The following is a 16,247-nucleotide window of genomic DNA, read 5'->3' as shown; positions in this document are numbered from 1 at the left end:
CAATATTTCGCGATTTCTTTTTGCTGGGAAAACTACGTTTATTTAAACCCCGCAGGTGGACTACAAAACGGATCATATGTGGCGTATTTGTTGCGTTTTGTGTGCAGTGAATGTAGTTTAATTTCCACTGAAGCATAGGACGCCCACCCGAGCGATGACATCCTCTGGGTTAAGATAGACTGTAGCGGCATCTTCCAGGAGCCATGGTATTAGAAGCGTCCATCAAAGGCGAACCTATACAATCCCCTGCATTTTAAAATGACTTTCTCGCAGAATGCAGTGACAGGATTTTTAACCTAGCACCATTACGCCGTTTCCGGTTCCTAGCTGGTGTTTCCCCATTGCAAACTGTATTGGAAAAAGCAGCAGATCCCGATGGCATGGACACTTACGCAAGGTCTGCCGCTTTGCCGTGCTACCGGAGCCTATTTACAGTCTACTTTTACTCAGCTCCATCACCATCACCCAACAGCCCCGAGAGCACTGCAGCAACGCGACCAGCGACCCCGGAGCCAAACCAGGAGGCATGAGGCTTGATTCAGTACATTTTTCCATGCTGGTCATCGGGGTCTCCTTCGCCTGCTACTCCCCGAGTTTAAATTCCCTGCAGGACCAGGCTTACAAATCAACGGTGGTTATTGAAGGCAAGGTGCATTCGGTACCTGCGAATGTCTCCACGGAGCCGTACAGTGTGAATGTCAAAGTCCTGGACTTGTGGCCGTTGAACAGCGGTGGTTTGGAACGAGAGCAGCTCGTCACCGTCGGGGAATTCGGCTCCGAGGCTCCGTGCATCACAGTGGAAAAGGACCACAGATATATATTTTTCATGGACCCAACCGACGAGCCCTTGGTATTCAAGGCATCGTTTGCTCCCTTAGACACCAATGGGAAGAATCTAAAAAAAGATGTTGGGAGGATCTTGTGCGAAGACTGCGGTAGGTTTATTCTCTATTCTTGTCCGCTGTGGGAGCGCTTGGTGCTACAGTATTCATAGGTGGAATATTTGTGCATTTAGGTTTGGTTTTAATTGATTACATGTCGTATCCTTCCTTTATTCCCACCGTCTAAAGATTGACGTTGTATTTTTCTCGCGAAAGAACGTTGTTAGGGTGAATAACAGATTGGTAATTGTGAGGCGTCTCTGCAGCATTGTACCATTCAACGGCTGAAACATTTAGAGGTTTCAATAATGCACAAGGCAACACACACACACACACACACACACACACACACACACACACACACACACACACACACACACACACACACACGGTATTTCATGTATGCTTGCTTGTCAATGCTAAGTAGAAACATGTTGGTATAGAAACAATGCGAAATACAGTTTATGCGGTATTGTACCACCTTGGCCTGTTATCCTTTTAAATGTGTATATAGCTGCTTTATGCTAATATGTGAAATGTGGATAATGGTCATGTTGGAAACGTATAGATTTGTATTTCCCTGAGTTATGAAGACCATACATTTCCTACTTCTCATGTCAGTTTAATTTAAGTTGGCTCTCAATTGTCATGACAAGTTAAATATGTTACGTTTTTACTAGTGGAAACGGTAATCACGATATTTTCCGCTATTGGTGTTGGAGGCGCAGGCTGTGTTGCTTTCCGCTCTCGTGACTGGGCCTGTTCTGCTGGATCATATAAACCCGGTCAGCACACACGTTGTATCCGCTATACCTCATCAACGTCCAGTTGCGTTTTTTGATTTATTCATTTTCATTGGAGGGGATATACATGCCAATAACCGTAAGCTACGAGTGACCTGAACAGTTGGAGGCTGTAATTACGGCAGAGGATCACAAGGTGTTGGTTCAGTCAGAATAAAACATACAGACGGATGTTGCTTCTTGCCTTTTTAGCCTATTCACAAGGGCCCTTGAGTTGTTGGGTGGGATATGACACACACGTTATTGAGACGGACATACATGCTAGGTCAGTTGATATGTGTTGTCAAGATGCTGAATATTTCTAATATTCCATTCGTCGTAAGCAAGGAGCTGGAGTCAGTTTGCAGTTTGAACACAACGGCTTTTCTCGCGGTATCTGAAACAAGGGTGTTAGTATCCCGGGGCTCAGCTCTTCTTAGCAGATTCGCTTTCTGTTTTTTTTTCTTTTTTTTTCTTCTTTCAGACTAATTGTTTCAGTTTCAGATTGGCATTCCACTGGATTATTTTTCAGTGTGTATTCTTCAACTATCTCTAACCGTGTAACACTCAATCTTCACTTGGGTAGATTTGGACTGGTTAATTAAGTCGTTCAATAAAAAAATAAAAAAATAAATATAATAGATAAACAGCTAGCAGTTAAGCAAAACCGACTGGCGACAGAGTCTGTAATCTGTCAGAATGTAGCTCTGTCCAGGGTGCTGGTGGACCGCAGGGAGCGTGCACTCGGGCACGGGACAATGCAAGTGTTCAGCCGCTTGTTCTGAATAATGTTTTTCTTGATGTGAAAACGGTAGGCTATTAATACTGAACCTTTATATCGGAAATTAGTTAACATGTATCTGTCCACCTTTTGCTCCACGCGTGTTCCCCCAGTTAATGATGGTTCTACTAAATAAATGAATGAATACATCAATAAGTCGATCGAATCAGCGATAACCCACACACCCACTTCAGTTTTTGAGGCAAGAAAAATGTTTTTCTGTGCCTTCTCGAAAATGGCACACCCTTTTAGCGAAGAGTATTATTAGAAAAGGGCACTTATGGCCTCCTCTGCGGTCTGGTTCAACCCACTTTCAGAGTCTGTCTTGCCAAAAAGGTTTTTAGGGGTTACTCGGGGTCTTTTTCGTTCTGGTGGCCTGGATGTTTCCGCGTCACTCTTTTGCTTAAAAATTTAATTTAACACATCGAACAGTCATCTCAGTTGGGCCACATGGAGTTTCACACGTTTTTTCCCTCTGTCTAATCTGTAAGCGTAAGTGTAGCCAGAGAAGTTATCTCACAGGAACTGTAATGAATTTGAAATCTGAGACATTGTAAAATGACTCATTGCCCAGTTGATCGTTTTGAATGCGCGCTTCACTCCAGAATATTTTTGAAGACAAACTGCGTTGGTACCTATACATGTATCAAGCATATGTATTTAATTATATGATCAGGGCAGTGATACGTCATAAATCTGTGATTTTCTGCGGGAGTAATTTTGAACTTGGGGAAATCGTAGCGCATTGGCTCTCTCTGTTGTGAGTGCTCAGGAAAACTGCGAGGGTTTGGGCAGACTTAGCATGCAGTAATTAGCAGAGCCAGATTAGCATCGACAGAAGACTGCTCAAATTACAGTTGGGATTTGGATACAGGTTGTATTTTCAAATCAGATCAAATCAAGTTTATTTGCATAGTGCTTTTTACTGAGAACTGTCAGAAAGACACTTTGCGGAGGGGAGAACCGAAGGGGAATTGAGCAAGAATTCTTTGCCATGGGTCTGCATAATTTTCAATAAAAAAAATTGCTTTCTTGTAATAGAAAGATTCCTGTCCTCTTGAATGCACAGTGGTAATATCTATTCCATATGGACCTATAGGCCAGAAGACAAGGCCTATTTCATCACTTGGATATGACAAAGCACATTCTCCATATGGATGAACCTTGCAGAAAGGGCTTCGCTGGAACAAGGCAGATGGCATCTTATATTTTCTATACTGAAACTATTAATATTTATGTTTTTATTTATGTTTTTCCCAGACCATTTAGCACTCTCTGCCCTGAGAGAGCCCCTCTCTCTACTGTTCACCAGAACCCAAAATAGAGGACTGTGTTTCTGTGTCAGGAGAAATGGATTCCGCTCCTGTGTCTGCTCACTCATTTCAGCATCATTAAAAGCCCTGCGGTCCACTTTCTGTCACTATTTAACCTAACCAGGCTTTTTCCTTTTAGCTTGTGCGGGATATCTTTTGAGAGTACTTTCCATTATAATGGTTCTGGCAAAAAACAAAAAAACAAGCATAGTTCATATAGATTTTGTTTGTGATTAAAAACGTAGTATAACTATTGTACCAACAGAAAGTAATAATGTTAATGACAATACCAATGACAACTTATCTGCATATTGGCAATTCTATAGTAGCTGATGTTACAAATGCAGCATATCTGCATGGTAAAGTCCAATAGAGCAACATCCAAGACCGGCAGGGTTATTTACTCCTGATGGTTATAGAAGCTTATATCAGTCTCTATTATGCAGAGGTATACAACTTTAACACACAAATATCTGGCCGTTGTAATGTCTGTTACAATGGAATTGCCCATGTACTGTACATACATTCACGGACACATATCCACCCACAAAACCAGATATTGCAACATAATGATACTCTTATTTATTTATTTATGATGGCGAGTTGCATGATGAGTTGTGGTTATGAGTTCAGCCTGTAGTCTAGTGGCTAAGGTACATGACTGAGACAGCCTGTAGCCTAGTGGCAAAGGTACGTGACTGGGACAGCCTGTAGCCTAGTGGCTAAGGTACATGACTGGGACTCAACATGACCTGTAGCCACGATTAAGATCTGCAGAACTGTTGGGCCCCTGAGCAAGGCCCTTAACCCCACATTGGGGGGATTGTCCCCTGCTTAGTCTAATCAACTGTAAGTCGCTTTGGATAAAAGTGACAGTTAAATAACAAATTATAATAATAATAATAATTATTATTGTTATGTATGTTTCCATGACCCCTCTCAGCACCAGGGAGCTGATGGTGTGGATGGACCAGCTGTCTGCCTGGCTGGAGGGAGGGAGGGGAGGGGAGGGGAGGGGAGGGGGGCAGCAGTGCGTTGGGTCTGCCTGGCCTGCGGGAAATGTGGGGATATAAATATGTCCGTCCCCCATGACTCAGCCTAGATGCAGAGACTGTGGATGTGCGGGCAGGGAAAGGCAGGGGAAGGCAGGGGACTGGACCCATCTGCAGTCTGGTGCTGCGGAGGTGCGGAGCTCTGGGGAAGACTGGACTGTAATAATAATCATTTCTTATTTAACTGATGCCTTTATCCAAAGTGGCTTACAGTTGATTAGACTAAGCAGGAGATAATCCCCCCTGGATCAATGTGGGGTTAAGGGCCTTGCTCAAGGGCCCAACAGCTGTGCGCATATTATCGTAGCTACACCGGGGCTTGAACCACCAACCTTCCAGGTTCCAGTCATGTACCTTAGCCACTAGGCCACTTGCTGAACTCATAACCAGGGGGTTGTGGATGGGGCATTGCTGTTGTTACCCTGTATAAATGGATGGTGTGTTATTTAAGTCTCCTTGGATGAAGACATCTGCAAAGCATTTGGAGATTGTATGTGTGTTTGTTTGTGTGCTTGTTGTTGTGTTTGTCTATGCATTTTTGTCTGTGTGCCTGTCAGTGTGTTTGTGTGCGTTTGCTTGTGTGTGTGTGTTTGTTCTGTGCGTATGTGTGTATGTGTGTGCGCAAGCATATGTTCGTTTATATGTGTGCGCGCAAGTATGTGTTTTTGTGTGTATGAGTATTTGTGTCTGTGCATACCGGTGTGTGTATGTGTGTGTGTGTGTGCGTCTTATTTCTCTTCTTGTTTATGACACTGAAATGCTGCACGTATTAAAAAACGTTATGTGCGTTTTGGCTCATTAAGATTTGCTGTTGCTCTTCAACAAAAGCTGGTTCGCATTTTACCTTTTTACCAGAGTATCTCAGATGTGTATTGATCGTGTCAGATCAGAGTACTGTGCGGAGCAGCAGGCCTGCGTGGAGGCAGGCCTGGAGAACGAGCGGTCACCAGCTTAAATGGCCATTAGTTCATCCCTGCTGTGCCCTCAAATAAACCCCATTTTATAATCTGGGCTCCTTTCGATAATAATTATTCCCGTAAATGGAAAATGTGTCAAATATGAGCTGAGTGAGTCATGCATTTCGAGGGACATTCTCAAACCTCGGAAAATGAATATTCACGCATATTTACAAATAATATATCTATTTCCGCCATGTTACGGTTAAGCGAGAAACACAACGCGCAGTTTGGAACACTGCACATTGTGGTTTATATGTCATGTGCATTTGTGTTTGTGTGTATATTTTTATGTATAGCACACAATCACAGATATACACACATTGTACACAGGATTTACTATAATGTCAGATAAAGAGTAAGGTTTCAAATGGATTCTGATTTGTGATTGCTCCCATGGACACTTCATCCATCAATCAGCTGTCGGTGAGTAATAGTGACACAGGACATCAAATTAGATTTTGCCCCAGAGGGGCTTGATATTGCCCTTGGAGGATAAACATGAGAAACGTAAAGAGAGAGGGACACCACAAGGCAAACACGACAAAAGGCTACGCTCAGAAACAAAAGGAAAGCTAGAAACTGCACGGCACGGTTTTTGAAGTTCTGTCTGAGTGGTTGCCCGTTATGGTGTGGATTATAATTAGAAGTGTGCCTCTGCCTTGACATTGAAATCTGGGCAGCTGTTGCTGGTGTCGGGCCCTCAGGACCAGAAGGAGCGGACCAGTTACCAGAGACTCTGAGCTGAGCCTGTTTCATCCACATACTGTTCAGCACAGGAGAGCCTGTAAAGCCAGCTGTTATATACTGAATTAAGAGCTAAAACTCTCCACAATCCTTCTCGCTCTCCCTTTATCTCTCTCTTCATCTCTGTCTCCCTCCCTCTCTCTCCCTCTCTCTCCCGCTCTCTTCTCCTCTCTCCTCTGTCTCTCTCCCACCCTCTCTCTCCCACCCTCTCTCTTCTCCTCTCTCCCTCTCTCTCACTCTCCTCTCCCTCTCTCCTCAGTCTCTCTCCCACCCTCTCTCTCCCTCTCCCTCTCTCTCACACTCTCTCCTCTGTCTCTCTCCCTTTCTCTCTCCCTCCCTCTCACTCCCCCCTCCCTCCCCCTCTCTCTCTCTCTCTCTCTCTCTCTCTCGCTTCATGTCTCTTCCCTCTGTCTTTGTGTTTCTCTGCATGACGACATGGCTGTAGGGCACAGAGAGACTTTTTGAGCTGTGGTGCTGCATCATGTCTGCTTCCCTGGCCTGGAAATCAGGCATTAGAGTCCCTCTTTTAGCATTGTCATCCTCGCAGAAAACTGCATTCTGGGTAAGAGTCTGTGACAGCAGCCCACCTCACACCGCAATTATCGGCAGTGACATTGAATTATGTATTAGCATATTTTCATTTGGGGTTGTTTTTTGTGTGGAAAGAGTCAGGGATAAAATGGCAACTAACCCTTTTTTTTTTTTTTTCACCACTATTATAAACCCTACAACAGTGTGGTACCGACTGACTAGTGTTACAGTTGCTGCATTAGTGTTACCAACTCTAGTAGTGCGTTATAAGCCCTTAACCCTCTTTACTCATGTTACCTACCTTCCTTTTAGGGTATACTCACAGTAACTGTTATGTACTTGCTCTAGGAGTGTTATAGGTCGTACAGCAGTGTCATATGTCCACTGTACCAGACACTAATTGCAGTGTTACTCTCACTGCAGCAGTGTTACAGTGCAGTCACTGCAGCAGTGTTAATTCATCGTGTTGTATTAGAATATGGAGCAATTGTAGCTTAATTTTACTCGTCTTAATTCAGTCAACATGAATAGGTTTGATCTGAGTCAATACCCTCACAAGATATACAAATAACTATTGTTATTGCTATTATTATTATTATTATTATTATTATTATTATTATTATTCTATTTTTTGATATTTCTTTTACATTTCTGAAGTCATGTATTTCTGAAACTAAGAGGCTCATAAAGAAATATTCAGTTTTCCTTCTTATTCTAACTTTATATAACCTCAGTCCCTCTTTAACAGAAGCGTTACTTATTTACGGTGGCGTAATGCATGCAGGTATGAACGCTCCTGTTTCTATTCTCCTGACAGCTGCTAGAGTCTGCTCTAGGCACACCGACCGCTATCGGACGCTCTTCCTTTTATTTCTCCAGTGTTGCCATGGCGACTGTCCGCCACAGTGTTCCAACACTGATCTGAGAGCAGTGATAAGGGAGCTGGCTCTGCAGTTCGGGCACCAGACGCTAATCAGAGATCAGTAGTAGTTCTTTGAACCGTCCAGGCCACAGAGACCATGGGCAGTGCACTGTGTTAAACTGGCCGGCTGATCTGGACTCAGTCAGTGCACTGGGTCAGGTTCTGACTCTGGGTTCTGGCTCCGCATCCGGGTTCTGGGTCCGGTTTGGTTTGGTTTCACCACCTTCTGTGACCTTTTGCAGTCTCCCTGCTACCACGGGCTCAGCAGGAGACTGCGAGATTCAGCGGACCGGGGACCGTCCCACCCCTCTGTGTTTTGATAATGGTTCATTAATGGTTCATCATGGTTCATTATCTTTTAAATTTCATATCATTTATTTATGTGGCACTAATGCTGCAGGTGGTTCTGGTGATATCCTTCCTGGACGGAGAGGGAGGCCCGTGTGACGGCTGGGTATTGGTGCTGGCTGTGGAACCCGTCGTATACGACACGCCATTACTGTAATGTCATATCCACAGCCCTTCAGAGTGAATAAGTCCCGCCTCCCACGTTAGTGTATGAACCATCAGGATGTAGATGTGCGGCTGACCAGAAACGGTGTGTGCTCCCAACTGGACTGAATGGAGAGTGGCTATTGGTGGATAGGAGGGTGGCTGATAGCTGAGTGGCTATTGGTGGATAGGAGGGTGGCTGATAGCTGAGTGGCTATTGGTGGATAGGAGGGTGGCTGATAGCTGAGTGGCTATTGGTGGATAGGAGGGTGGCTGATAGCTGAGTGGCTATTGGTGGACCTGGCTCAGGTTGTCAATCATTAACCAATAGGAGAACACCAGCTAATGTCCTGAACTGGCTTAAATCTGAGTGTGATTTGTGATTTGAGATTTGGTGTGAGCAAAGCAGTAAAACCCGGAACCCTCCCAAATCTGGAACATGTACTTGACTAAAAACAGCTGATCCAAGTTTTGCTCAGTATGGTTATCAGGATAGGTCAGTCCACACTAGACCTGCGTAAAATATGTAATAGTTTTGGATTCAAATAATTTTCTATGCTTTACTGAGCTAGTCTGGTATGTTGGAACCTATGAAATACTCAAAAAAATGGTGAACCCTACCTTCTGGTCCTCTTGGTTGGCTCAGTTGCGCCAGGCAAGATCAATCGAGCACAGAAAAAAACAGGAAACAGAAACAGAAACGTAATTGACCCGGGTCAATCCTCACTCTGATGGATGTAGTCCAGGCCTGCGGTCTGCATCGGGGGGCAGTGTGTCAGCAGAGGTGGCGGGTCAGGCCCGGCGTGACGCTAAGGAGCCGCTCTGCTCGGCTCAGTCGGATCTCCCAGAATCCCCCGACTCCCGGGGCTTCTCTCCTGGTGGAGATGCATCTGGATTAAAACGGAGGAGCTTAGGGAGGGTTAGCATCGATTTCCGTCGAGCGTAATGACGAATGCTTGTTTTCCGCCGCGTCCTGTCCCGGCTGCTGCTCTTAACTAGCCCAGTCACCGCTGGCTCATTAGCGTAGCGCCAGGGCTACAGCAGGGGCGCCGCGAAGCCAGCGCTGACCCTTTGAGCCCGTGCAGATGCCACGATAATAATGTGGGGTTTTAAATGTTTAAACCTTGTGTAGTCTCAACATTCTGTATACTTAGGACTCCCCTTGTCCTAAGGGTCAGAAATTGGCCACCTTCACTAAACCCCTAAAATAAAGCAGCTTAATTGAATTTTAAACCCCAAATGAATTTTGCATGAAGAAACAACCTGTCACTCATCACAAACTTTGTCATCAAATTTCAAGTTGAAAAATGATCATTTAGGGGGTTTTCTCTGCCGTTAAACATAGTGGCGGTTAAATATTTACACTTTTTCATCAAAACACCTAGCCATGATCATGCAGTTACTATGCCATCGGTGTGCATCTGTCAGCCAATAAGATATCCTACATGAAAATGATGTCAAAATCCCTAATTGTTCTATTCCAAAATCTGCGGCCAACACAAGACATTCTCTCAATGTTGCTGCTGTGTTGTGGCAATGTTATACACTGACCTGAGAAAGACCAAACTGCTCAAAACGCTGTCTTGTTCACGCTGTAATGGATATATTACCTGGGAGTGTGTTGGTATTGCTGGTATTGCTTTCTGACTTTCCATTCTTCTATCTTGCCTAGCATCTGCGCAAAATACTTTCAATGTGCACTTGCCTGTATTATATTAGCAAATGTTGTAACATTGAGAAAACATTCCAATGACATTGTGAGAACATTTCGTTTTAGCTGGGTCGTAGCTCAGGTAACCAGTGGCTGTGGAGAGTCCTTCTTTCCCTCCTGTTGGATTGATACAGCCCTGCTTACTCACTCACCCTGTCATGTTCAGGGCTTATGCCAGGGAGACGTGCTGTTCGGTTATATGCTGTAACTGACATGGAGACTGTAGGAACCCCCCAAATACACCAACAACGGAAGTATCTGAGAGACGAAGGAAACGTGCGTAGCCTTACTGGAACAGGGCCAATTAAATGTTTTCTTGTGTATCTGACTCCAAAAGATTAGTTTAACTGCTCCTCTGTTCTAATAGTTCAACAGAAGGGACTGCAAATGTCCGCCAATAGCGTGGCTCTATACGATCGCTATCTATCTGTGCAGACGCAGACGAGCCTCCGCATCTTGTGACGTGCACCGTCTCTTCATCAAACCTGGCTGACCCTGCGCCAACATCAAAACACAGTCTGTTTCCTTCTGGGGGTCTGCAGAGAGGCACACTTATGTAAAATGCCCTACAAGACGACACCACACAGCTGTGCGCCAACAGATTACCTGAGTCTAACAGGTACAGATTTTTCCATTTACAACTCTCCTGACAGGAGAATGATTTACATTTTTTTAATTGGAACAGACATATGGAGCTCACTGTCTACATTTAAGCATTTAGCAGACGCTCTTACCAAGAGCTACTCGGGCAGTTTAAGCTTCTCAAACACGTTTTTAACAGCTGAAGGAAAAATCAGGTTGCTCAATGGAACAACAGTGCCTGGCCTGGGAATTGAACCCGCAGCCTCTGAGTTACAGGCACAGTTCCCGTAGTAACCGCTCCACCGCACTGTGACACCCGCTGCGAGCTGATTGGCTGTCAGTTAGTTAATATTGAGCACATGATACAGCACACCCAGAGATGCTGTGGTCTGCAGGAGCAGGCTCAGAGGAGTGCTTTGACCTTGGGTGTAAAAAAAAAAAAAAATCCCAGAGTCAGGGGAGAAAGGTGGATTAATGAGAGAAAGGGCGAGAGAAGGAAGGCGGGATGAAATGGTGAAGGTTGAAGGAATGAACGGGTGAAAGACAGTGGGCTGAAAGCCAGTGATTTATGTGAAGGGATAAAAGGAGCAGAGGATTGGTAGAGGACTCCCTGTCAGCGCTGAGGTCAGAGCTGTCTGTAACTCTCCTCTTATTGATCCCTCATCCGCCTCCGAGCGGATTCCGGCAAGAACGGAGGAGTGCTGTGACGCCATCTTCTTACCTCCTCCTCCTTCTTCTTCTTCTTCTTCTTCTTCTTCTGGTGTTTGTGGGTCCTGAGTCCGGCCGTCTGTCTGCAGTCCTCCAGAAGCGCGTTAAGCCCCGGTGGGCTCAGCTGGCACCAGGCTGCTGTAGGCCCGCGTGAGACGCAGTCTGCCGAAGAGAGGCATACGCTTTCAAAAAACGTGTGAAGAAGAAACAGAGCTTTTTCCCAACAGCGTGGACGTGAGCTTATTAAGAAACTGTGTCCTTTGTACTGCGGTAGTATCTCACATTTTAATTTAATTCTTTCCAGGGAGAAGAGGAAAGAACGAGAAAATGGCCATGCTTGGAAAACACGGACAAATGTACATTCCAGGGTTGTTTTTACTGGCCGTTTGAATATACTGCCTTGCATAGCTGCCAATCGCCGTTGGTGTGCGAGTGTGTGTGTGAATGGGTGAACGAGAAGCATCAATTGTACAGCGCTTTGGATAAAGGCGCTATATAAATGCCAACCATTTTACCATTTACCATTTACTGTGAGTGGCAGGGAATTAGCCGGCACTGTGATAATAGTTTGTAAATTTCAGTTTTTTTTTTCAGGTTATTTTGAAAATACTGATTGGTAGGGAGTTACCTTGCAGTCACAGGTTAGTAGCCGTGTGCGAATAGATGCTAATATTCAGGGTTGACTGTGGAGGTTTGGTCATTCACCAGTCTCTATTCTAAGAATCTGTACTAATCCTATTATTGTATATCCACTCAAATATGGACTTGCATTCGGGGATTCAGTGGCCCTCACTACATCATTCAATTATCATACAAGACCCAGACAGGCCTTAAAATGTTCCCACTTTTTTGTGGTGTTACTGGTTAGACATGATGGACACAGTTGCATAACTCCCCCCCTCATATCCCAGTTCAGAGACACCAGGAATGACACCTAGGCTGTAAAATCGTACTTTTAATTTGAAATGTTCACCCCATCGTGAACACTGTGCGGCAGCGAGACCTGGACCTGGCGCTCTCCTAGTGGACTCTCTCTCCCAGTGGACTCTCTCTCCCAGTGGACTCTCTCTCCCAGCGGACTCTCTCTTCCAGTGGACTCTCTCTCCCAGCGGACTCTCTCTTCCAGTGGACTCTCTCTCCCAGTGGACTCTCTCTCCCAGTGGACTCTCTCTCCCAGCGGACTCTCTCTTCCAGTGGACTCTCTCTCCCAGTGGACTCTCTCTCCCAGTGGACTCTCTCTCCCAGCGGACTCTCTCTCCCAGTGGACTCTCTTTCCCAGTGGACTCTCTCTCCCAGGGGACTCTCTCTGCCAGTGGACTCTCTCTCCCAGTGGACTCTCTTTCCCAGTGGACTCTCTCTCCCAGTAGACTCTCTCTCCCAGTGGACTCTCTCTCCCAGGGGACTCTCTCCCCCAGTGGACTCTCTCTCCCAGTGGACTCTCTCTCCCAGGGGACTCTCTCTCCCAGCGGACTCTCTCTCCCAGCGGACTCTCTCTCCCAGTGGACTCTCTCTCCCAGAGGACTCTCTCTCCCAGGGGACTCTCTCTCCCAGTGGACTCTCTCTCCCAGTGGACTCTCTCTCCCAGCGGACTCTCTCTCCCAGTGGACTCTCTCTCCCAGAGGACTCTCTCTCCCAGGGGACTCTCTCTCCCAGTGGACTCTCTCTCCCAGGGGACTCTCTCTCCCAGCGGACTCTCTCTCCCAGAGGACTCTCTCTCCCAGTGGACTCTCTCTCCCAGGTGACTCTCTCTCCCAGCGGACTCTCTCTCCCAGTGGACTCTCTCTCCCAGTGGACTCTCTCTCCCAGTGGACTCTCTCTCCCAGCGGACTCTCTCTCCCAGGGGACTCTCTCTCCCAGTGGACTCTCTCTCCCAGTGGACTCTCTCTCCCAGCGGACTCTCTCTCCCAGCGGACTCTCTCTCCCAGTGGACTCTCTCTCCCAGAGGACTCTCTCTCCCAGGGGACTCTCTCTCCCAGTGGACTCTCTCTCCCAGTGGACTCTCTCTCCCAGCGGACTCTCTCTCCCAGTGGACTCTCTCTCCCAGAGGACTCTCTCTCCCAGGGGACTCTCTCTCCCAGTGGACTCTCTCTCCCAGGGGACTCTCTCTCCCAGCGGACTCTCTCTCCCAGAGGACTCTCTCTCCCAGTGGACTCTCTCTCCCAGGTGACTCTCTCTCCCAGCGGACTCTCTCTCCCAGTGGACTCTCTCTCCCAGTGGACTCTCTCTCCCAGTGGACTCTCTCTCCCAGCAGACTCTCTCTCCCAGGGGACTCTCTCTCCCAGTGGACTCTCTCTCCCAGTGGACTCTCTCTCCCAGTGGACTCTCTCTGCCAGTGGACTCTCTCTCCCAGCAGACTCTCTCTCCCAGCGGACTCGCTGGAATCCACGCTGCATTGAGATCACGTCCTCCTTCCATCTGCACGCGCCACGTTCTTGCTCAATTTAACGCGTCTTCCGCTAAAACTAAATAATTTCTCTCATTTCTGAACATGTTTTTTTGGTTGTGTCCCAGTTTGGCACAATTCTGGTGTTAAGTTTGTGTTCTTTCATAAATAACGGAGTGGCACATTTAGCCCACTCTCTGTGGGCTAAACGATTCTTAATAAACCTTGTCTTGTCCTGCCTTGGCCTTTTTTTGGACAGCCATTTTGCGGTAAGCTGCTCCGCCCTCAAATGGCCATTGGCAGTTTGAGACATTATGCAATAGCTTAGGGTGGACACAATTCAGAGAGTACTCTGACATTTTTAAATGTTCTGCAGTTGTACATGAAATCTTTTTGAATATGGCATCATGTTTGGATTTGCTTTTGAGACCCTGGGACAATGGGTGGATCTTTCTCTCTCACTCTCTCCCCATCTGTCTCACTCTCTTATCCCCACTTCTCTCTCTCTATCTCTCTCTCTCTCTCTTTCTCTCTCTCTTTCTCTCTCTCTCTCTCTCTCTCTCTCTCTCTCTCTCTCTCTCTCTCAATTCAATTCAGTTAAATTCAAATAGGCTGTAGTGGCATGGGCGGCACGGATGGTGCAGTGGGTAGCACTGCCGCCTCACAGCAAGGAGGTCCTGGGTTTGAATCCCCATCGGCTGGGGCCTCTCTGTGTGGAGTTTGCATGTTCTCCCCATGTTCTCCCCAATGTATGCTGGGATAGGCTCCAGCCCCCCTGTGACCCAGTTCAGGGTAAGCCAGTTAATGAATGAATGAATGAATGAATGTATTGGCATGGTAAGGATAGACTTACATTGCCAAAGCATTCACTCACATAAGAAACATACAGTGCAGTCCATAAGTATCTGGACAGTGGCACCCAGCTCTGTAGCCCAGCACACAAGATCCAAAATGTCTCCCTTGGTCTCTATCATGCTTTCTCTCTCTCTCTCTTTTCTTTTTGTCACTCTGTCTCTCTCATTCCTTCTCTCTATCTGTCTCTCTGTTTGTGTATCCCGCTCTCATGCTTTCTCTCTCTCTCCAAGCTTTCTATGTGCAGTGATGCACTGTGAGTGTATAAATGCCACAAAATATCCCAGTCTCTATTTCAGCTCAGACAAACCCAGACAAACCCATGTAAAAAGAATAATTACTCCGCGGATACAGCAGGGTTCCTTGTCTAAGGTAAAGTAATCGGAGTCTCTGATTGTTAAATAAAAACAAATTAATTGGCATGAAATAAATGCAATTTTCTCAGATAATTTGTGGATATATTGCCAATCTCAGCAGGTAAATGGTGTGGAACATGACTGGCTTTGAAGGCGCATAAACAGGCACGCTTTGGAGCTCGTTTATTTCCTCGTTAGAGAGGCTTTGTAAAACCCGCCGCGGTTTTACCAGCGGAAATAAACAGGGCCGTAGTTTTCAGAGATGCGAGGTCCCTACCGTTGTGCCTGACTCATATTTAATCCGAACGCTTGATGTGGAGTTTGACAACAGGCCGTCTCTGAGTTCATCAGAGTGTAATTGATGCAATAAAAGTACACCTAATTTGTTTGTAAGACCCTGCTCCTGAACGCGTTGAGTTTTGAATAATTTGTTGCATTTCGCTGTTTATTTTCCGCTGCCCTTGTCGGGCGTGACTCACGCTGCGCTCGTTTAAATACGCGGACTCTAATTTCAGCAGTTAAGGGGGAGGAGGTCTGTGCGGGCTGAAATGCTGTTTTCCATTTTAATTACATGTTGCAGGGCAAATATAAAATGCCGTTGTTTTATAGTTCATTTCGAGTGCATCACCGAATGAAATCGTTTGTCAGGTGTGGTCGGTTGTCCCCGGTACATACGCGTATTTATTCGGATTCAAAGAAAGTGTTTGTCAGGTGTGGTCGCTTGTCCCCGGTATGTGTACGCGTGTTCATTCAGATTTAATGAAAGTGTTTGTCAGGTGTGGTCGGTTGTCCCCGGTATGCACGCATGTTTATTCAGATTTAATGAAAGCCAGGGAGTCAGGCAAGTCCAATTTTAATAATGTCGTGAAAGCATATTTTCTTAAGGAGTGAGTGTTGAATGTTTAATTTAATCTAAAGTATTATTATCTTTTTTATTGAGTAGCTTGGCTTAGTTTCCTGAGCGCAAAGCTTTGGATCACCTTGTTGAATGATACAGCCTCTATACCTCACCTGGCAGACTTGGGCTGAAGTAGTATTTGTTTTGGATTCATATACTTTTCATATAATCATTTGACTAAGCATGCCTGGTGTGTTGGAACAAATGGAAAGATCCCACAAGTATAAACCCCACCCATCTGCTCCTCCTCGCTGGCTTAAATGCCTAAGACAAGATCAATAGAGCGCAGAAAAGTATTTG

At 45.9% G+C, this 16,247-nt stretch overlaps 1 protein-coding gene across 3 annotated transcripts in view; it reads left to right on the top strand.

Annotated features, from left to right (window-relative positions):
- Nucleotides 1-526: 526 nt before the first annotated feature.
- The window catches only part of LOC133124034 (pro-neuregulin-2, membrane-bound isoform-like), a 137,788-nt gene continuing 122,067 nt past the window's right edge, over nucleotides 527-16,247 (top strand). For all 3 annotated transcript variants that reach the window (XM_061234857.1, XM_061234855.1, XM_061234856.1), the window contains exon 1: nucleotides 527-935. In XM_061234857.1, coding sequence (XP_061090841.1) covers nucleotides 527-935 — 409 coding nt within the window. The remainder of the gene's footprint in view (nucleotides 936-16,247) is intronic.

Source organism: Conger conger, chromosome 3 (genome assembly GCF_963514075.1).
Source record: "Conger conger chromosome 3, fConCon1.1, whole genome shotgun sequence".
In the NCBI taxonomy this organism is placed as follows: Eukaryota; Metazoa; Chordata; class Actinopteri; order Anguilliformes; family Congridae; genus Conger; species Conger conger.
The sequence above is the reverse complement of the archived record's forward strand: the minus strand, read 5'-3'. Positions and strand labels throughout refer to the sequence as shown.